General features: G+C 46.9%; 1 protein-coding gene across 2 annotated transcripts in view; it reads left to right on the top strand.

Annotated features, from left to right (window-relative positions):
• Positions 1 to 19,686, top strand: part of LOC140740297 (uncharacterized) — a 406,935-nt gene that overhangs the window by 115,779 nt on the left and 271,470 nt on the right. Inside the window, exons 5-6 of one of the 2 annotated variants that reach the window (XM_073069446.1) lie at positions 7,676 to 7,807; positions 16,593 to 16,751. In XM_073069446.1, the coding sequence (XP_072925547.1) occupies positions 7,676 to 7,807; positions 16,593 to 16,751 (291 nt within the window). The remainder of the gene's footprint in view (positions 1 to 7,675; positions 7,808 to 16,592; positions 16,752 to 19,686) is intronic. The other variant, XM_073069447.1, reaches the window with a different exon arrangement.

Here is a 19,686-nt window from a genome sequence, read left to right as displayed (position 1 = left end):
ACACTCACTGACCATTTTATTAGGTGCAGGAGGCATTTAATAAAGTGATCACTGAGTATAGATCACAGAGAAAGTTAGTGAGGAATGGGAATGATAGCATTGCTTCCTGAGAGCTGGCATGGAATAACTGTGCAGAAAAGCCTCCTTCAGTGTGTAATAAAGTATAAGAGATTAGGAGGGCCGGAATGGCCTGTTTCCGTGCTGTGATTGTTATAGATAGGTAGAAAGGGCAATGAGGTCAGAGGACAACAAAGGAACAGAGGAATGAAGCACAGCAATAAATTAGCAAAATCCCACACTATAACTATTTGAGTAGGCAGCTGCTCTGCCTAACTTGTTCAGCTCCCTATAGACTTGCCATCATTTTAAAGATCTATCTTTATCTCCAACTCTGACCATATGCCATTTATTTATCAGCTCAGCGTTCACCAACCTTCACAGGTCAGACAAGAGCTCAGTTTTAAAGTTCTTGGGCTTGTTTTCAAATCCCTTGTTGATCCCCTGTCTATGATAATCCCCACACCTCTGTTAACCCTCTCCATGGCATTAAAGTGTGGCAAATTTGTTTACCTGCATGGTTTTAAATGTTTGGGTCATGCTATGATGCCACCTGCAGCCCACTAGCTCATTTGGTCTCCATACAATGGCAATTAGTTGCCAAAGTGTTACTGACATTTAAAAACAGGTGCCCTGTTTGTGGGCTTGCAGAGTCAGGAAAGAAAGAGGAGAGAATATTTCTTGTAAATAAAAGTAATTTTAAGAATCAGATTTAGAAATCTGAAATGAAAATGGAGTAATACAAAAATCACTGGAGGAGCTCATTGAGTCAGGCAGCATCCACGGATGGAGATGTACAGTCGATGTTTTGAAGGGTTTTGACATGAAATGTCGACTCTTAATTTCTCCCCATAGAGGCTGCCTGACCCACAAGTTACTCTGTCATGTTTTTGTGTTGCTTCAGATTCCAATCTTCAATCTCACGTATCTCAGAAATAAAAATAGAAAATGCAGCAAACATAACGGGGAACGTTGGAAACCCATTCTAAAAGGAGTCTGACAGGGAGATCTGAGGAGATCTATCTATTGTGGATAGGTTGCTAAAGGGATAGGCTGAGAAAATGGTTAAAAAGCATAGTGAATACCTGACTTCATGGAGTGACTTGCTGAAAAGCACAAAGGAAGTTATGAAGACTGTTTATAAATCATAGGTTGGTCCAGTTCTGGCTACTACATCTTAGGAAAGATAAGGAAGTTTTAGAGAAAGAGCAGAAGATATTGAGCATAATGTTTCTAAGGATGAGGGACTTTCTGTACATGGACATACGGGACATAGAGTGCATACGGGGCTGTTGATAGGATAGGGATAGGAATCGAGAGGCCTCAAACCAGGAAGAAGAGGACAGACTGACAGACAGAAACAGAGGGGAGGGGTGAAGGGAGAAAGAGAGAGCGAGAGAACTAGAGAGAGGGAGAGGGGAAAAAAGAAAAAAATGGTTGAGACGATGGCGAATGAAGGGTGGTGGGTGAGGGAACAAGAGAGTGAAAGAATCTCCGTGGGAACAGATTTATAAACAAACAAAGCTGAGCCGGGCAGAGTGAAAAGTTCTGCTTTCTGATTCACAAAGGAATTTGACAATTCACCAAGGGCAGAATCCCTGTAGGATTTTCAATCTTTTTTTTTGCACTGAGTTTGTTTATTAGGACAGGAAAGTTGAAACTTTTCTTCCCAGGCTAAAAACTTGACTATTCATCTCTAATCCTCTATTTTGATACTTATGAGAATGCCTTCAGCCTCTTATTCACCAGTACTGGCATTTAATGTAAGATATAAGATTTCAGGACTTAGACTGAGCAATGAAGAAACAGCAACATATTTTTGTCAAACCAGTGTGTGACTTGGAGGGGTGGTGGCAGAGTTCCTGCCCCGCCCTCTTGTTGAGGAAATGATGATATTGCTGTGAAGGTCACTTGGTTTGGGTGTAGAACATAGAACTGCCCATTACAGGTCCTTCAGCCCATGATGCTGTACCAGCCTTTTAATCTAACCCTTCCCTCCCACATAGCCCTCCATTTATCTTTCATCTAGGTGCCTATCGAAGGGTCCCTAGTATAGTTGTCTCTCCCACCACCACTGCATAGTGGGTTCCATACACTTGCCACTCTTAAAACCAAATACCTCTGACAACCCCCTACCCCATACTTTTCTCCAGTCACCTTAAAAGTATGTTCTCTGGTATTAGCTTTTGCTGCTCTGGGGAGAAAGGTGCTGGCTGTCCACCCCATGCCTCTTATTATTTTATACTGGAGCTGTTAAAGAACCAGTAGCCTTCCATGCAACAATGATTCAGTAAATGAATGGGTTAAATGGGTTTAGCAGGTTCTGGGCCTGTATCCGCTGGAGTTTTGAAGAATGAGTGGGGGGGGTCTGATTGAAAATGATCGAATATTCCAAGGCCTAAAAAAAGTGGACATGGAGAGTTTGTTGCTTCGAGTGCAAAGTTTCCCAGCTTTCCTTATGCCATGGATCCTTACCATTATCCAGGGGCCCAGGGGCCCCAGATTGGAAACTGCTGCTCTAGTGGGTGAGTCTTGGACCAGAGGACACAGCCTCAGATTAGAAGTATGTCTCCTCAGAACAGATGAGGATTTTTTTTTTTTTGCGGAGCAAACATGAGGAAATCTGCAGATGCTGGAAATTGAAGCAACACACAAAAAATTCCCCTCCCCTCCTACTTTCAAATCTCTTACTATCCTTCCTTTCAGTTAGTCCTGATGAAGGGTCTCCACCCGAAACGTTGACAGTGCTTCTCCTTATAGATGCTGACTGGCCTGCTGCGTTCCACCAGCACTTTTTTTTGTGTGTTGCCTGAGGATTTTTTTTAGTCAGATGGTGGCAAGCTGTGGAATTCATTGCCATGAACAGCTGTGGGAGCCATGACATTGGGTATATTTCAAGCACAGGTTGATGGGTTCTTAATTATTAAGGGTGTCAAAGGTTATGGGGAGAAGGCAGGAGAATGGGGTTGAGAGGATGATAATCAGCCAAGAGGAAATGACCAAATTCTGCTCCTATGTCTTATGAAATGTTTTCATTGCTTAGAGCAAAATTGATGCAATAATGATGTTATGATTTTATTAAAAATAACTGTAACCCTGCTTCATTGAAGAATTAAGTGTTACTTTAGACCGAACAGATTAATTGACACAGTGGCTTCAACATATCTGTTTGAGCATGCTTTTTCCCTTGAAGCGTTGAGTACAAGAATGTGTTTAAATTTATTTGTCCCACTAGCAGAGGATGTTAACTCATCTGGTGTTTTTCTTCATGTCACAGAAGTCTCTCTGAATTGCACCTCCTCCTTTTGTGACCTTTAAAAACCTGCCTCTTTGAGTGAGTGAGCTTGGTGGCAGCTTACCCATAGTATTTCACTCACCATGCAATGTCTGGCTACATTCCTTTGGTGCAATTTGGGTCATTTTTCTACAGATTAGAAGCACTATCTAAAAGCTTTTGTTGTTGGTGGCAGATGTGTGGATGTTTCCCTGTGAAGGTCCTCCGGTGTGGTTCAGACTAGAATGTTTGGATTAATTGCTCAGAACATTAATAACATTATATTTTCTTAAAAATTCCCGAAGTTTCATTACATTTAAAGAGTGAGTGTATGGAGTTACGGTCCCAATGTGCCTAATTTAGCAACGACAATGGATACAAGGCTTTAAGATGTTGATTCGTGCAGTGTTCGGCTTAGCTATTGGGAACAGTACTGGGAATAACCCAATCTCATGAGGTTAAATGCAATGTTATACACATCTGAATCAGAAGCAGGTTAAAATATCCAACATGTGTTCTAAAAATTGTTGTTTTGCAGCAGAATTGCAGTGAAGTGCATTATAATTATATAAATTACAGTAACAAAGCAATATAAAACATTAAACAGTGCAAAAAGACACCAAAAGTAATGAGGCAGTGTTCATTCACAAACAAGAGAAAATCTACAGATGCTGGAAATCCAAGCAACAGACCCAAAATGCTGGAAGAACTCAACAGGCTGGGCTGCATCTATGGAAAAGAGTACAGTCGATGTTTCAGGCCGAGACCCTTCATCAGGGCTGGAGAAATAAAAGATGAGGAGTCAGAGTTAGAAGTTGGGGTGAGGGGAGGAAGAAACACAAGGTGATAGGTGAAACTGGAAGTGGGAGAGGGGTGAAGTAAGGAGCTGGAAATTTGATTGGTGAAATTGATACAGGGCTGGAGAAGGGGGAATCTGATAGGAGAGGACAGAAGGCCATGGAAGAAAGAAAAGGGGGAGGGGCAGCAGACGGAGGTGATGGGCAGGTAAGGAGATAAGGTGAGAGAGAAAAATGGGAATGGTGAAGGAGGGGGGCATGACCAGAAGTTTGAGAAATCAATGTTCATGCCATCAGGTTGGAGGCTCCACAGACGGAATATAAGATGTTGCTCCTCCAACCTGAGAGTGGCCTTATTATGACAGAAGAGGAGGCCATGGACTGACATGTTGGAATGGGAAGTGAGATTAAAGTGGGTGGCCACTGGGAAATCCTGCTTTTTCTAGCAGGTGGAGCGTAGGCACTTGGCGAGGCAGTCTCCCAATCTATCACCAATATACAGGATGCCACTCTGGGAGATTCGGATCCAGCAGATAACCCCAAAAGACTTGCAGGTGAAATGTCACCTCACCTGGATGGACTATTTGAGGCCCTGAATGGTAGTGAGGGAGAACGTGTAGGGGCAGGTGTAGCACTTGTTCCACTTGTAATGATAATTGCCAGCAGGGAGATCAGTGGGGAGGAATGAATGGTCTTGCATAGGAATTGATCCCTACAGAAGGCAGAAGGTGGTGGGGAAGGAAAGATGTGCTTGGTAGTGGGATCCCATTGGAGATGGCAGGTTACGGAGAATTATGTGCTGGAGGCGGAGGCTGGTGGGGTGGTAGGTGAGGACACGAGGAACCCTATCCCTGGTGGGGTGAGGGGAGGACAGAGTGAGGGTACACATGCGTGAAATGGAAGAGATACATTTGAGGGCAGTGTTGATGGTGGAGGAAGGGAAGCCCCCTTCTCGGAAGAAGGTGGATATCTCCTTCGTTCTGGAATGTAAAACCTTATCCTGAGAGCAGATGCTGCAGAGACAGAGGAATTAAGAGAAGAGGTTAGCAATAGGCATAGTTTAAGTAGCTGTGAGAATCTGTGCATTTATAATAGACACCAGTAGATAAGCTTTCTCCACAGATAGAGACAGAGAGATCAAGAAAAGGGAGGGAGGTGTCAAAAATGGACCAGGTAAATTTGTGGACAGGGTGGAAGTTGGAGTCAACTTCCTGCCCTCAAACTTACCTGGTCTACCCTACCGTCAAATTTCATATTCTGACATATCAGTCCATGGCTTCCTGTATTGTCGTGACGAGGCCACTCTCAATTTAGAGAAACAACACCTTGTATTCTGTCTGGGTAGCCTCCAAGCTGATGGCATGAACATGGATTTCATGAAATTCCAGTACTGCCACCCGCCGCACCATTCCCCATTCCCATTTCCCCCTCTCACCTTATCTCTTTACCTGCCCATCACCTCCCTCTGGTGCTTCTCCCCCTTTTCTTTCTTCCAACGTCTTCTGACCTCTCCTATCAAATTCCCCCTTCCCCAACCCTGTATCTCTTTCATCAATCAACTTCTCAGCTCTTTACTTCACCCCTCTGCCACTTCCAGTTCCACTTATCACCTTGTGTTTCTTCCCCTCCCCCTTACCTTCTAAATCTGACTCCTTATCCTTTTCTCTCCAGTCCTGATGAAGTGTCTTGTCCCGAAACGTCGACTGTTTACTCTTTTCCACAGATGCTGCCTGGCTTGCTGAGATCCCCCTGCATTTTGTGCTTGTTACGAGGAAGTGTTCATTGACTGTTCAGAAATCTGATTGTGAAGAAGCTGCTGTGAGTGTGGGTCTTCAGGCTCCTGTACTGCCGCCCTGATGGTAGTATTGAGAAGAGGGCACGTCCTGGGTGATAGGGGTCCTTAATGTAGGAGAACTAGTGATCATGATGGAACTGGCCCCATGAACGGTCAGATAAAATACATATTATTTGTTGCTATGGAACTCTACAAAGAGCTTCACAGCTACACCAAAGCTTTACAAGAACTGTTGCAGGAAAAGGTTCATGGGAATATCGCCAGTTAACTCCATTCGCTTTTGTAAAGCCAAAACACTTAACACTGGAAAGGCACAAGAGATTGGGCAGCAACTTGACCTTGTGGAGATGTATAAAACCATGAGGGAATAGGTGGGGTGAGTGTGAAGATTAATGAGAATGTGGCCAGGACTCAAGGACCTACCTTATAGGGAGTGTTAGGGCAGGCTAGGACTTTATTCCTCAGATTGTCGGAAGCTGAGGAGTGACCTTAAAAAGATATGTAAGATCATGAGGAACATGGAGGGAAAAAAAAGCTTTTCCCCCAGGGAAAGGAATTACAATCCAGAAGGCACAGGTTTAGGGTGAGAAGGGAAAGGCTTAAAAAGGACCTTTTAAACCTCTTCATCCAGAGAGTGGTGTGTATGTGGAACGAGCTGTGAGAGGAGGTAGTTGAAGCAGGTACAATAGGAACATTTAGAAGGTGTTTGCATAAGTACATGGTTAGGAAAGTTCAGAGTGGCATGGGCCAGACATGGCCAAGTGGGACTAGCTTATCTGGTCATCCTGGTTGGCATGGTCAAGGGGCTGAAAGCCTGTTTCTGGGCTGTTTGACCATGACTCTATTGGTGAGGAAAGAGAAACAAAATTTCAGCTTGAAGACCCTTTGGCAGAATGAGGAAAGCAGGGTGATTTTAGTTGCAGAGTGCTGCCTTGTTTCTCAGCTCTCTGGAGTACACTGTCAACACAGGAGAGAGAAGGTCAGGTGGGACGATACATGGAGGGGCGGGATAATACATTGAGCAGTGGTGAAGATGGAGTGGAGGCAATTTAAATCATATGGTGGAATTCCACAAGGTACACAAGAATGCAGAGACAAGGGTATATTTGTGCAGAGTTCAATGGAAGTGACAGTGCAGATTGGTTAAAAATGAAGCAGATGGATACAGGGCTTTCTAAATAGACACAGAATACAAGATCAGGCAAATCATTTATTAAATACAGTTTTGGCCACAGAGAAGTTGTAGAAGGAATTTACAGAAACACGATCAGAATTAAAATCAGTTTTATTACTACTGATGTGTGTTGTGAAATTTGTTGTTTTGTGGCTACAAAGAGAGAAAATGTGTAAATTACGTACATAAAGTAAATAAGTCGTGTAAGAGAAGAATAGTGAATTACTGTTCATGGACTGTTCAGAAATCTGATGGCAGAATGGAAGAAACCGTTCCTAAAATATTGAGTGTGTGTCTTCAGGTTTCTGTACCTCGTCCTTGATGGTATAATGAGAAGCTGGCATGGCCGCAGTGATGGATGCTGCCGTGCTGAGGTGCTGCAATTTGAAGATGTCCTCGATGGCAGAGAGGACCATGCCCATGATGGAGCTGGCCCTGCAGTCTCTATCCATCCTGTATATTGCAGTTATGTGAATTTTAAACCTCAAAAGGTGGAGCCCAGATGTGAGAACTGTGTGCATGTGTATACAGTTCATCTGTTTGGTGACCTGGACTTGTTCTGTTCTCCTTTGCTACAGGGTGATATTCAGCAGCTACTAATGTCCCCGGACCCCAAAGCAGCGTACACTTACTGCGAGCGTTACATCCCTGACTGCGACACCCCTCTGCCCTACACCCTGCAGTCTCTGGTGACTTCTTACGATGATGAGGTGGGTACGCTGTTTATTTTCTCCATTTTTCTCCGGTTAGTCCGTCTGGAAATCAGGTGACATTGGACAATGTGCTTCACTTGTTGGAGTATCATGGGTTTCACTTTAAAAAATAGAAAAGTATAGCACAGTACAGGTCATTCTGCCCAATCTGAAGGAGCTAATCTTTTCAACCACTCTAAAATCAATTTAACACTTCCCTCTCTCATTTTAGCTCATCAATGTGCCTACCTAAGTCTCTTAAATGTTCCTGAAGTATCTGCCCCTGCCACCACCCCAGCAGTGGATTCCACATACCCACTACTTTTATGTAAAAACAACTACTTATGACATATCCTCGATGGTTTCCCCCCCAGTCTTCCTGTATAAGCCATCTTTCCCCTGGGCAAAAAGTCACTGGTTTTTGTCATCTTGTATACATATTTTAGGTAAAGCCCAGTCTCCTTGAGGATGTCTTTTAGTGAAACCTCTTGTAGAGGGAAAGATACAGATGAGCGTTACATAACCTCTACCTCCTGTAGAGTAAAGATAAGAGAGCCTCAGGATAGGGGTAACAGCATTGAAATGTATTGTCAGCCGATCATGTCCACACAAGCATTGGCACCTATCCTACACTAATCACATTTTAAGATAACTCTACCCACATTCTCATCACCTACACAGAATTCTCCCCGTTGCCTGTACGCCTGAGGCGACTCTCCCCGTGACCCGTACGCCTGGGGCGACTCTCCCCGTTGCCCACATGCTTGGGGCGACTCTCCCCGTGACCCGTACGCCTGGGGCGACTCTCCCCGTTGCCCACATGCTTGGGGCGACTCTCCCCGTGACCCGTACGCCTGGGGCGACTCTCCCCGTGACCCGTACGCCTGGGGCGACTCTCCCCGTCGCCCGCACGCCTGGGGCGACTCTCCCCATCGCCCACACGCCTGGGGCGACTCTCCCCATTGCCCGTACGCCTGGGGCGACTCTCCCCGTCGCCCACATGCTTGGGGCGACTCTCCCCGTGACCCGTACGCCTGGGGCGACTCTCCCCGTCGCCCACATGCTTGGGGCGACTCTCACTGTTGCCCACATGCTTGGGGCGACTCTCCCCGTCGCCCGTACGCCTGGGGCGACTCTCCCCGTGACCCGTACGCCTGGGGCGACTCTCCCCGTCGCCCGTACGCCTGGGGCGACTCTCCCCGTCGCCCGTACGCCTGGGGCGACTCTCCCCGTCGCCCGTACGCCTGGGGCGACTCTCCCCGTCGCCCGCACGCCTGGGGCGACTCTCCCCGTCGCCCGCACGCCTGGGGCGACTCTCCCCGTCGCCCACATGCTTGGGGCGACTCTCCCCGTTGCCCGTACGCCTGGGGCGACTCTCCCCGTGACCCGCACGCCTGGGGCGACTCTCCCCATTGCCCACATGCTTGGGGCGACTCTCCCCGTGACCCGCACGCCTGGGGCGACTCTCCCCGTGGCCCGCACGCCTGGGGCGACTCTCCCCGTCGCCCACATGCCTGGGGCGACTCTCCCCGTCGCCCACATGCCTGGGGCGACTCTCCCCATTGCCCACATGCTTGGGGCGACTCTCCCCGTGACCTGCACGCCTGGGGCGACTCTCCCCGTGGCCCGCACGCCTGGGGCGACTCTCCCCGTGACCCGCACGCCTGGGGCGACTCTCCCCGTGGCCCGCACGCCTGGGGCGACTCTCCCCGTGACCCGCACGCCTGGGGCGACTCTCCCCGTGACCCGCACGCCTGGGGCGACTCTCCCCGTGACCCGCACACCTGGGGCGACTCTCCCCGTGGCCCACATGCTTGGGGCGACTCTCCCCGTGGCCCGTACGCCTGGGGCGACTCTCCCCGTGACCCGCACGCCTGGGGCGACTCTCCCCGTCGCCCACATGCTTGGGGCGACTCTCCCCGTTGCCCACATGCTTGGGGCGACTCTCCCCGTGGCCCACATGCTTGGGGCGACTCTCCCCGTGACCCGCACGCCTGGGGCGACTCTCCCCGTGACCCGCACGCCTGGGGCGACTCTCCCCGTCGCCCGCACGCCTGGGGCGACTCTCCCCGTTGCCCACATGCTTGGGGCGACTCTCCCCGTGGCCCGTATACCTGTTCAATTTGAAATATGGTAAGTTGGTTTACTAGTGTACATGTCTTTTGGCCGTTGGAGTGTGGAAACTAAAGCACTGTTGGAGATCGGGGAGCAAGTGCAAAGACAGCACCAGAGACAGACGGGGCTGAGTGTCAGCAGCCCTCCAGCAGCTGTGTCACTGTGTAACACTTGGCTCTCTGCCATCATTAAATAACCATGACAACAAGGAACATGTATTCTCAGATAAAAATATCATTTAGTTTCTGGAAATAGAAAGCCAGTTACTTGTAGATCTCCTCCTGCGTGATGTTTGATACTGTTCCCTGTGCTCGTTCCTGGTCCAGTGATCACAGTGCCCCCCCCCCCCCCCCCCACACCCTCCCCAGCACACCCACCTTCCCACACCACTTATACAAGGAGCTTGGGCATGAAGTGTCTGTCTGCAGCTCCCAATTTGTCAGGACGTGGCACTCATTGGGTCACAGTGGGTTAAACAAGCGTGACAGCTGTCAAATGAAGTGCTCGACCTCTGACCCAGCTGAGGAATGTGGGCTGGCGTTGGGCTCTCATAAATCTTCTTTGAGTTGTGCGACCTCTCCCTTGTCTCCTCTCCCCACACTCCCCCCCCCCTCCAGGGATAGATGTGTGCAATGGTTGGCATGGACAATGGTTAGGCCTAAGGCCCTGTCTCTGTGCTATATGACTCTGAATACAGTCATAAAACATAGGTTAGACAAGGTGGGCCATTGTTGCTACTTCACAGGCACATGGGGTCTGTTGGCGAAAGCTTTTTACTTGGACACATGGTGTCCAGTATATCCTTGAGGACCAGCCCCTCCTCACCTGAGGGGGTACATTACATGTAATATTGAGCTAGTTTCAGATAACCCATACTTCACAGAAGTCACTGTACCTTTGTTTTCATCTGTTAAGTTTTGGTTTATCAGGGTATCAGTTTGTTTTTTTAAAGTAACTGTTACATTGATAACTTGACAGCTATTTCTTTCATCTCTCCACCTTTCCTCCTCTGCAAATGAAAACACATTTGTCTTCCTATTTTTCCAATTCTAATGAAGAGTCATTAACTCAAAACAGTTTCTTTCCACACAGGTGCTGACTAACTGATTGCGTATTTCCAGAATTCTCGTTTTTTAGTTCCTGATTCTTTGTTTCCTGGTGAACCATAACTGTTTTCATTTATTGACTGATTAATTGATTGAGATACAGAGTGGAATGGCCCTTCGAGCTGAACCACCCAGCAATCCCTTGAGTTAACCAGAGCCTAATCACGGGACAATCTACAATGGCCAATTATCCTACCAACCGGTGCACCTGTGTTGGGAGGAAACTGGAGCACCTGGAGGGAACCATGCAGTCACAGGGAGAATGTACAAACTCCTTGCAGGCAGCAGCGGGAATTGAACCCGGGTCACCGGTACAGGAAAGCATTGTGCTAACCACTACACTACCATTCCACCCCACCATCTGTCCAGGTATGCACATACCTTGCTTTATGGAGAGCTTCAAATGAGAGGAGATTATAGGGTCATTGCAGACTTGAGAAGAATTGACAAATTGTGATTTTGTGTGTGTGTGTGTGTGTGTGTGTATATATATAACCTCTTTTTCTAGGCTCCCAGGTGAAAATTTGAAGTTTGAAAGATTGAAAAAGTAAAAACAAAGTCTTGGGGGGTGGGGAAGTGAACAGAATTCAACACAAGTTTTAAGAGGAACTCAGCCTGGATTGGCAAATCTTTCCTTCTATTGTCAGCATTCCCAGCTCCAGCACTTTCCTCTTGATGTCTTCTCTTTTACTTGGCACTCCTGTGGCAATTGAGTGGATTATAGAATAGTACAGCATAGTACAAATATTGGCCTACAATATTGTGCTGACGTTTGGACCCCATTCAATATCAACCTAATCTTTCCATTGACATAACCCTCCATTTGTCTGTTTCTTATGTGGCTTAAAATTGAGTATCTGAGCTTCTGCAAACCCCTCTCCATTTTCTCTCAATCATCCAGCTCCACACATACCCTCTTATCAATTTGTTTCCGGTGGTGAAGGGGTTATTGTGCTTGGTTTCTTCATGGGATACTCACCTTAAATTCTCCCCTGTTCTCAGCTCCTCAAACTCATCGTCTCAACCCAACTCACCAAATCCTTTTGTCCCATTTTGTGTGCTGATGAACACTGACTCCTATCCCAATTGATGTTTCATTATCTCCTTGTGTTTCTCAGCCATCTTTGCCTGTGTGACCTTCTTCAACCCAATGAGATCTCTTCCATTCGGGTTAATGTTGGGCTGACGAGTTGTTCACGTAATTCGTGCCTTCAAGTATTAAGGTCCTAAGTTCTGGAATTCCCATTCCAGATCTTCTCAACCACTCATCTGCCCTACATCTTCTGTGTGCCACTCTTTGAAGCTACAGGTCGACTTGCCAGCTGGCTTGGCTGATCTCATACCAGTTGGCTGGCAGCACTTCTGTGTTTAATGTTTCACCACCCTGCCAGTTCCAGTGCCATGCACACAGTTGACTCTGTGCACACATTATGTTGATGTAGAGTGTGACAGTGTAACATGGTCAATTGAGACTATTACTTGGCACAGCTGCTGTGTACACCAGTGGTAAGTGCAGTGCAGGGTGTGTCAGGCAAATTTCCCTTGGAAATAGGACTATTATTTCCTATTGCCCATACTAATGGATACTCCCTTAGGTATTGTTTCTCAACAATTTTCCTAGTCAAATAAACGTGGGCAGCTTTCAGCCATGGACTGAGAAAAAGCAAGTAATATTCATGCTATAGAAACTGCTTGGCACCAGCTGTCTCTGAGAAGCAGTCTAACCATCCACCTTCAACAGGCAATGGATTACCCATGTCAAGTCCCACAATGGCACTTTAGGGGAGGTCACCACTGACCTCAAACTCAACCAGACTAGCACACATCTTATACCATGTTCACAAGAGCAGGCGGGAGACTGGGTGTCTCCAGCAGTCAGTAACTCACTCTCTGACTCTATAAAGCCAATACACCATCTAGACAGCAAAAGTCAGAAGCATGAAGAAATACTCTCTCTTTCCTTGAGGAATGCAGCTCGAACAACTCTCAGGAAACTTGACACTATCCAGACCAGCTGACTGACACTACATCAACCCACCACCAGGGACTAACCTAGGCTGTTCCAACATTACCTCATGACCTGGCGACTTTTCCACCTAGATGGACAAAGGCAATAATTTTATGACAACACAACTATTTGCAGATACCCTGCAAAGTTGTTCATCAACCTGACTTTGAAATACTTCACAACTCTTTCATCAGAGCAGAGTCTAATCCTGGAACTCCTTCCCTGGTAGCACTGGGTCTAAGTCCAGGAACGCCTCCCCAACAGCACTCTGTCTAAATCCCAGAACTCCCTCCCAAACAACATTGTCTAAATACCAGAATTCCTTCCCCAACAGCACCAAATTGAAATCCCAGAACACCCTGTCCAACAGCACTGGGTTTAAATTCCAGAACACCCTGCCCAACAACACTGTCTAAATCCCAGATCTCTCTCCCCAACAGCACTGGGTCTAAATCCCAGAACTAATTTGCTAACCACACTGCGGTAGCACTTTCACTTGAGGAACTGCAGTACCTCAAGAAGGTGGCACACCACTACCTTTAATTGCAGTTTCTTCTGTAGATGCAGCATGGTAACAGGCCCTCCCGCCCAATGAACCCACCTGATCAATTTGTCCCATGTGACCAATTATCCTATGAGCCTTTGTGTCTTTGGATTGTGGAAAGAAACCGAAGCACCCAGTGTAACTAGTACTGTCACGAGATGAACGTACAGATTCCTTACAGACAGTGGTGGAATTGCATTAGGCTAACAGACAATGCTACTGTGCCTTCTCAGGAACAATTTGCGTGGGTCAATAATTGTCCTCTAGCAAACCCTACAACCCAAAAACAAACAAGAAATATATTCAAACATATCAGCCTGCTATCCAAGTCCATCCATTTCTAATAACTTTTAATGAGGGAATAAACTATTTTTTAATATTGAACTGTCCTTTACAGTTTACTCTTGGGATTAATCATCCTGGAGAAGGGTAGTTCTCTGGAGTAACTTCCAATACCTCATAAACCACGCTTGCCTCAAACCAGTAGAGATCCAGTGGAGATTGATATCTTCACAAATGAGAAACCCAGCCTTGACCCTACGAACAATCTACTGGCCAAATTCAGCAAGTTCCTCTAGCAATTGGTACAGTAGATTGCTGCACATTCCAGCATCAGCAGTCTCTTGTGTCCTTGGTACCCTTCTTTCCCCTTCCAGCGACGACCAATCTCTATATGCACTCCATTAGACTTAGGAGGAGAATTCACCCACTGCCAATGCCTATAATCACACCACTAGACACAGGGGGAGAATTCACCCATTACCAATCCCTATAAACACACCACTGGACACGGGGAGAATTCACCCACTACCAATCCCAATATATACAACACTAGTCATAGGGGGAGAATTCAACCATTACCAATCCCTATAATCACATGACTAGATATAGGGGGAGAATTCACCCACTACCAATCCCTATAATCAAACCATAAGTCAAAGGAGGAGAATTCACTCCAACCAATCCCTATGAATACACATAGAAACATAGAAAATAGGTGCAGGAGTAGGCCATTCAGCCCTTCGAGCCTGCACCGCCATTCAGTATGATCATGGCTGATCATCCAACTCAGAACCCTGTACCTACTTCCTCTCCATATCCCCTGATCCCTTTAGCCACAAGGGCCATATCTAACTTCCTCTTAAATATAGCCAATGAACCGGCCTCAACTGTTTCCTGTGGCAGAGAATTCCACAGATTCACCACTCTCTGTGTGAAGAAGATTTTTCTCATCTCGGTCCTAAAAGGCTTCCCCTTTGTCCTTAAACTGTGGGCTCACCAAGGCCTTGTACAACTGCAGTAGAACCTCCCTGCTCCTGTACTCAAATCCTTTTGCTATGAATGCCAACATACCATTTGCCTTTTTCACCACCTGCTGTACCTGTATGCCCACCTTCAATGACTGGTGTACAATGACACCCAGGTCTCGTTGCACCTCCCCTTTTCCTAATTGGCCACCATTCAGATAATAATCTGTTTTCCTGTTCTTGTAACCAAAGTGGATAACCTCACATTTATCCACATTAGTTTGCATCTGCCATGAATTTGCCCACTCACCTAACCTATCCAAGTCACCCTGCATCCTCTTAGCATCCTCCTCACAGCTAACACTGCCACCCAGCTTCGTGTCATCTGCAAACTTGGAGATGCTGCATTTAATTCCCTCATCTAAATCATTAATATATATTGTAAACAACTGGGGTCCCAGCACTAAGCCTAGCGGCACCCCACTAGTCACTGCCTGCCATTCTGAAAAGGTCCCGTTTACTCCCACTCTTTGCTTCCTGTCTGCCAACCAATTCCCTATCCACATCAATACCATACCCCCAATACCGTGTGCTTTAAGTTTGCACACTAATCTCCTGTGTGGGACCTTGTCAAAAGCCTTTTGAAAATCTAAATATACCACATCCACTGGTTCTCCCCTATCCACTCTACTAGTTACATCTTCAAAAAATTCTATAAGATTCGTCAGACATGATTTTCCTTTCACAAATCCATGCTGACTTTGTCCGATGATTTCACCTCTTTCCAAATGTGCTGTTATCACATCTTTGATAACCGACTCTAGCATTTTCTCCACCACCGATGTCAGACTAACCGGTCTATAATTCTCCTGTTTCTCTCTCCCTCCTTTTTTAAAAAGTGGGGTTACATTAGCCTCCCTCCAATCCTCAGGAACAAATCCAGAATCTAAGGAGTTTTGGAAAATTATCACTAATGCATCCACTATTTCTTGGGCTACTTCCTTACTTCCATACCATATGACATAGGAGAATTAGGTCATTTGGCTCATTTTTTCTCACAACCCCATTCTCCTGACCTCTTCCCATAACATTTGAAGCCCTTACTCATCAAGATATTATCACTGCGTTTCCCCCCCCCCCATTTTAAATATATCCAATTTTGGTCTCTACAACCATGTGCTACTGAATTCCATAGATTGACCAGCCTCTGGCTAAAAATAAAAATTCCTTCCTCGTCTCTGTTCTAAAAGGACATTCTTGTATTCTGAGGCTGTGCCCTCTAGTCTAAATCTCTCCCACTTTCGGAAACATCCTCTCCATGTCCACTCTGTTTAGGCCTTTCAAGTCCTGGACAAGGGTGTTGTTTGAAACGTTGACTGTTCATTCATTTCCATAGATGCTGCCTGACCTGCTGAGTTCCTTCAACATTTTGTGTGTTTTGCCTAGGTCTTTCAATGTTTGGTACATTTCAATGACATTTCTCCTGACATTTTTCTAAACTTAAGTAAGTACAGACCCAGAGGTATTAAATGGTCTTTTTAAGTTAACCCTTTCATTCCTGTGATCATTCTCATGAACCTCCTCTGGATCGTCTCCAATGCCAGCTCATCCTTTCTCAGACAAGGGGCCCAAAATTGCTCACAATACTCCAAATATGATCTGACCAATGCCTTATAAAGCCTCAGCGTTAAATCCTTGCATTACAACCTCCCACACGGCCGTCTCTCTGCAATCCCTGTGCGTCTCCTTGGCTTCAGATTCTCTCTCTCGCTGCTTTTTACAGACAACGACCTCTCGACCCCGCCACAAAAAAAAGAAGAGGGATCGCAAACGCTCTAAAAAGAAGGGCAAGGGCAGAAAGAAATCGAGAAAAAATCGCAAAAGGAAGAAGAAAGATCGGGCTGCCCGGCAAAAGATAGAAACATTTGGGGTTAGGGAACAGGTAGATGATGTAAACCCACTGAGCACCTCCTTAGGGCAATGTAGGAGGAGCTTCGATGACTGACATGTGATTCTGCTGACTTAACACAGGCATGCTAAGCTCTACAAAGCCCTGTTCACATTACATTCCTGCCACTCTCTCCGGACCCCCATTTCAAGGTTTGCTTTTGAGACACCGGTTGGTCAGGAGGGAAAGGAAGTTGAAGAGTTATCAAGTTATTGTCAGCGCAGTGGTTAATTTATTTGAGGGGGAATGCTTACTTTGATCCTAAAGGTGGGGTAAGAATCTGGTGATATAGGTTGAAATCCTACGATAGGAAACAGTGGAGGAGGGATGTCAATCCAAGTAAAAATTACATCAGCTTTATTTGTTAAATGCACATTGAAACGTCCAGGGAAATGCATCGTTTACATCAGTGACATGAACAGTCCAAAGGATGGGCTGGGAACAGACTGCAAGTGTTGCTAATCTTCCGGCAGCAACAAAGCTTGCCCACTGCGTACCCCGTAAGCTGTGTCTGTTGTTGTGTGAGGAAACCAGAGCATTGGAGGAAACCAACACAGTCACGGGGAGAGAACACGTACCAACAACATACAGACGGTGACGGGAACACACAGTCACGGGGAGAGCACACGTACCAACAACATACAGACAGTGATGGGAACACACAGTCACGGGGAGAGCACACGTACCAACAACATACAGACGGTGACGGGAACACACAGTCACGGGGAGAGAACACGTACCAACAACATACAGACGGTGACGGGAACACACAGTCACGGGGAGAGAACACGTACCAACAACATACAGACGGTGACGGGAACACACAGTCACGGGGAGAGCACACGTACCAACAACATACAGACGGTGACGGGAACACACAGTCACGGGGAGAGCACACGTACCAACAACATACAGACGGTGACGGGAACACACAGTCACGGGGAGAGCACACGTACCAACAACATACAGACAGTGACGGGAACACACAGTCACGGGGAGAGCACACGTACCAACATCATACAGACGGTGACAGGAACACACAGTCACGGGGAGAGCACACGTACCAACAACATACAGACGGTGACGGGAACACACAGTCACGGGGAGAGCACACGTACCAACTCTGTACAGGCGGTGACGGGAACACACAGTCACGGGGAGAGAACACGTACCAACAACATACAGACGGTGGCGGGAACACACAGTCACGGGGAGAGAACACGTACCAACTCTGTACAGGCGGTGACGGGAACACACAGTCACGGGGAGAGAACACGTACCAACAACATACAGACGGTGACGGGAACACACAGTCACGGGGAGAGAACACGTACCAACAACATACAGACGGTGACGGGAACACACGGTGACGGGAACACACAGTCACGGGGAGAGAACACGTACCAACAACATACAGACAGTGACGGGAACACACAGTCACGGGGAGAGAACACGTACCAACAACATACAGACGGTGACGGGAACACACAGTCACGGGGAGAGCACACGTACCAACAACATACAGACGGTGACGGGAACACACAGTCACGGGGAGAGCACACTTACCAACTCTGTACAGGCGGTGACGGAAACACACAGTCACGGGGAGAGAACACGTACCAACAACATACAGACAGCGGCGGGAACACACAGTCACGGGGAGAGAACACGTACCAACAACATACAGACAGTGACGGGAACACACAGTCACGGGGAGAGAACACGTACCAACAACATACAGACAGCGGCGGGAACACACAGTCACGGGGAGAGAACACGTACCAACAACATACAGACAGTGACAGGAACACACAGTCACGGGGAGAGCACACGTACCAACTCTGTATAGACAGTGACAGGAACACACAGTCACGGGGAGAGCACACATACCAGCAATATACAGTGGGCAGGAATCGATGTTGGGTCACTAGTGGTATCAGAGTGCCACGCAAGCGGCAGTGTTACTTGTGCCACCCAGATGGTTCATAACAGATCACATCACTGGACTGGGGCAAGTAAAGTTCTGTCAGGTTTGCCAAAGTCATTTGGGGAAGGAAACTGTCTGCCCCTGCCTGGTCTTTACAATCTGTGACTCAAGGACCATGTCAGTATGGTTGAGACGTCGTCACTGCCCTTCGGAAAGGAGCAGTCTAATCACTCAGTTCAGAGGGGAATTGAATGACTCCAATTTTTCTCCAATAGGATCCAATGTGGAAAGGATGTTTACTATAGTGGGGGGCATCGAGGATCGGAAAGCACAGCCTCAGAGTAGAGGGATATCCAATTAGAGCTCAGATTAGGAGGAATTTCTTTAACCGGAGGGTAGTGAATCTGTGGAATTTGTTGCTAGAGATGGCTGTGGAGACCAAGTCATTGGATATATTTAAAGGAGAGGTTGATAGGTTCTTGATTAGCAAAAGCATCAAAGGTTATGGGAAAAAGGCAGGAGAATGGGATTAAGTGGGATAATAAAGCAATCATGATGGGATGACAGAATAGCCTCTGTGGGCCAAATGGCCTAATTCTGACCATGTGTCTTATGGTCTAATTCAGTGGAGGAAGGGGGAGAGGGTGTGGAATAGATACTGGCATTGCCAAAAGCATTTTGTCAATAAATAAAGAATAACTCTGATTTGAAATCAAGTTATTTATTGGCTGCCAATTTCTGATTCAGGAGATGGTGTTTGGAGATCAAGTGCTGTATTGAGATTGTTAAAGCATCCAGCATCCTTGAAATGCTCACGCTCCATTTTGAAACTCCCCATGAGACTCCGCAGTTCTGGTTTGGCACTGGGCCATTTCAGGCAAAGATTGAGCCGTGCTGAGGCAAGTGAGCGCAGTCACACTGCTGCTTTCACAGCTCTTCAGTCAGGGTTCAACTCCTTGTCAGGCAGCGAGTTGGCTTGTACTTCCTGCGCCTGCATGGAGT

The sequence above is a fragment of the Hemitrygon akajei genome, chromosome 16 (assembly GCF_048418815.1).
Source record: "Hemitrygon akajei chromosome 16, sHemAka1.3, whole genome shotgun sequence".
NCBI lineage: Eukaryota > Metazoa > Chordata > Chondrichthyes > Myliobatiformes > Dasyatidae > Hemitrygon > Hemitrygon akajei.
This window is presented reverse-complemented; position numbering and strand designations above follow the sequence as displayed.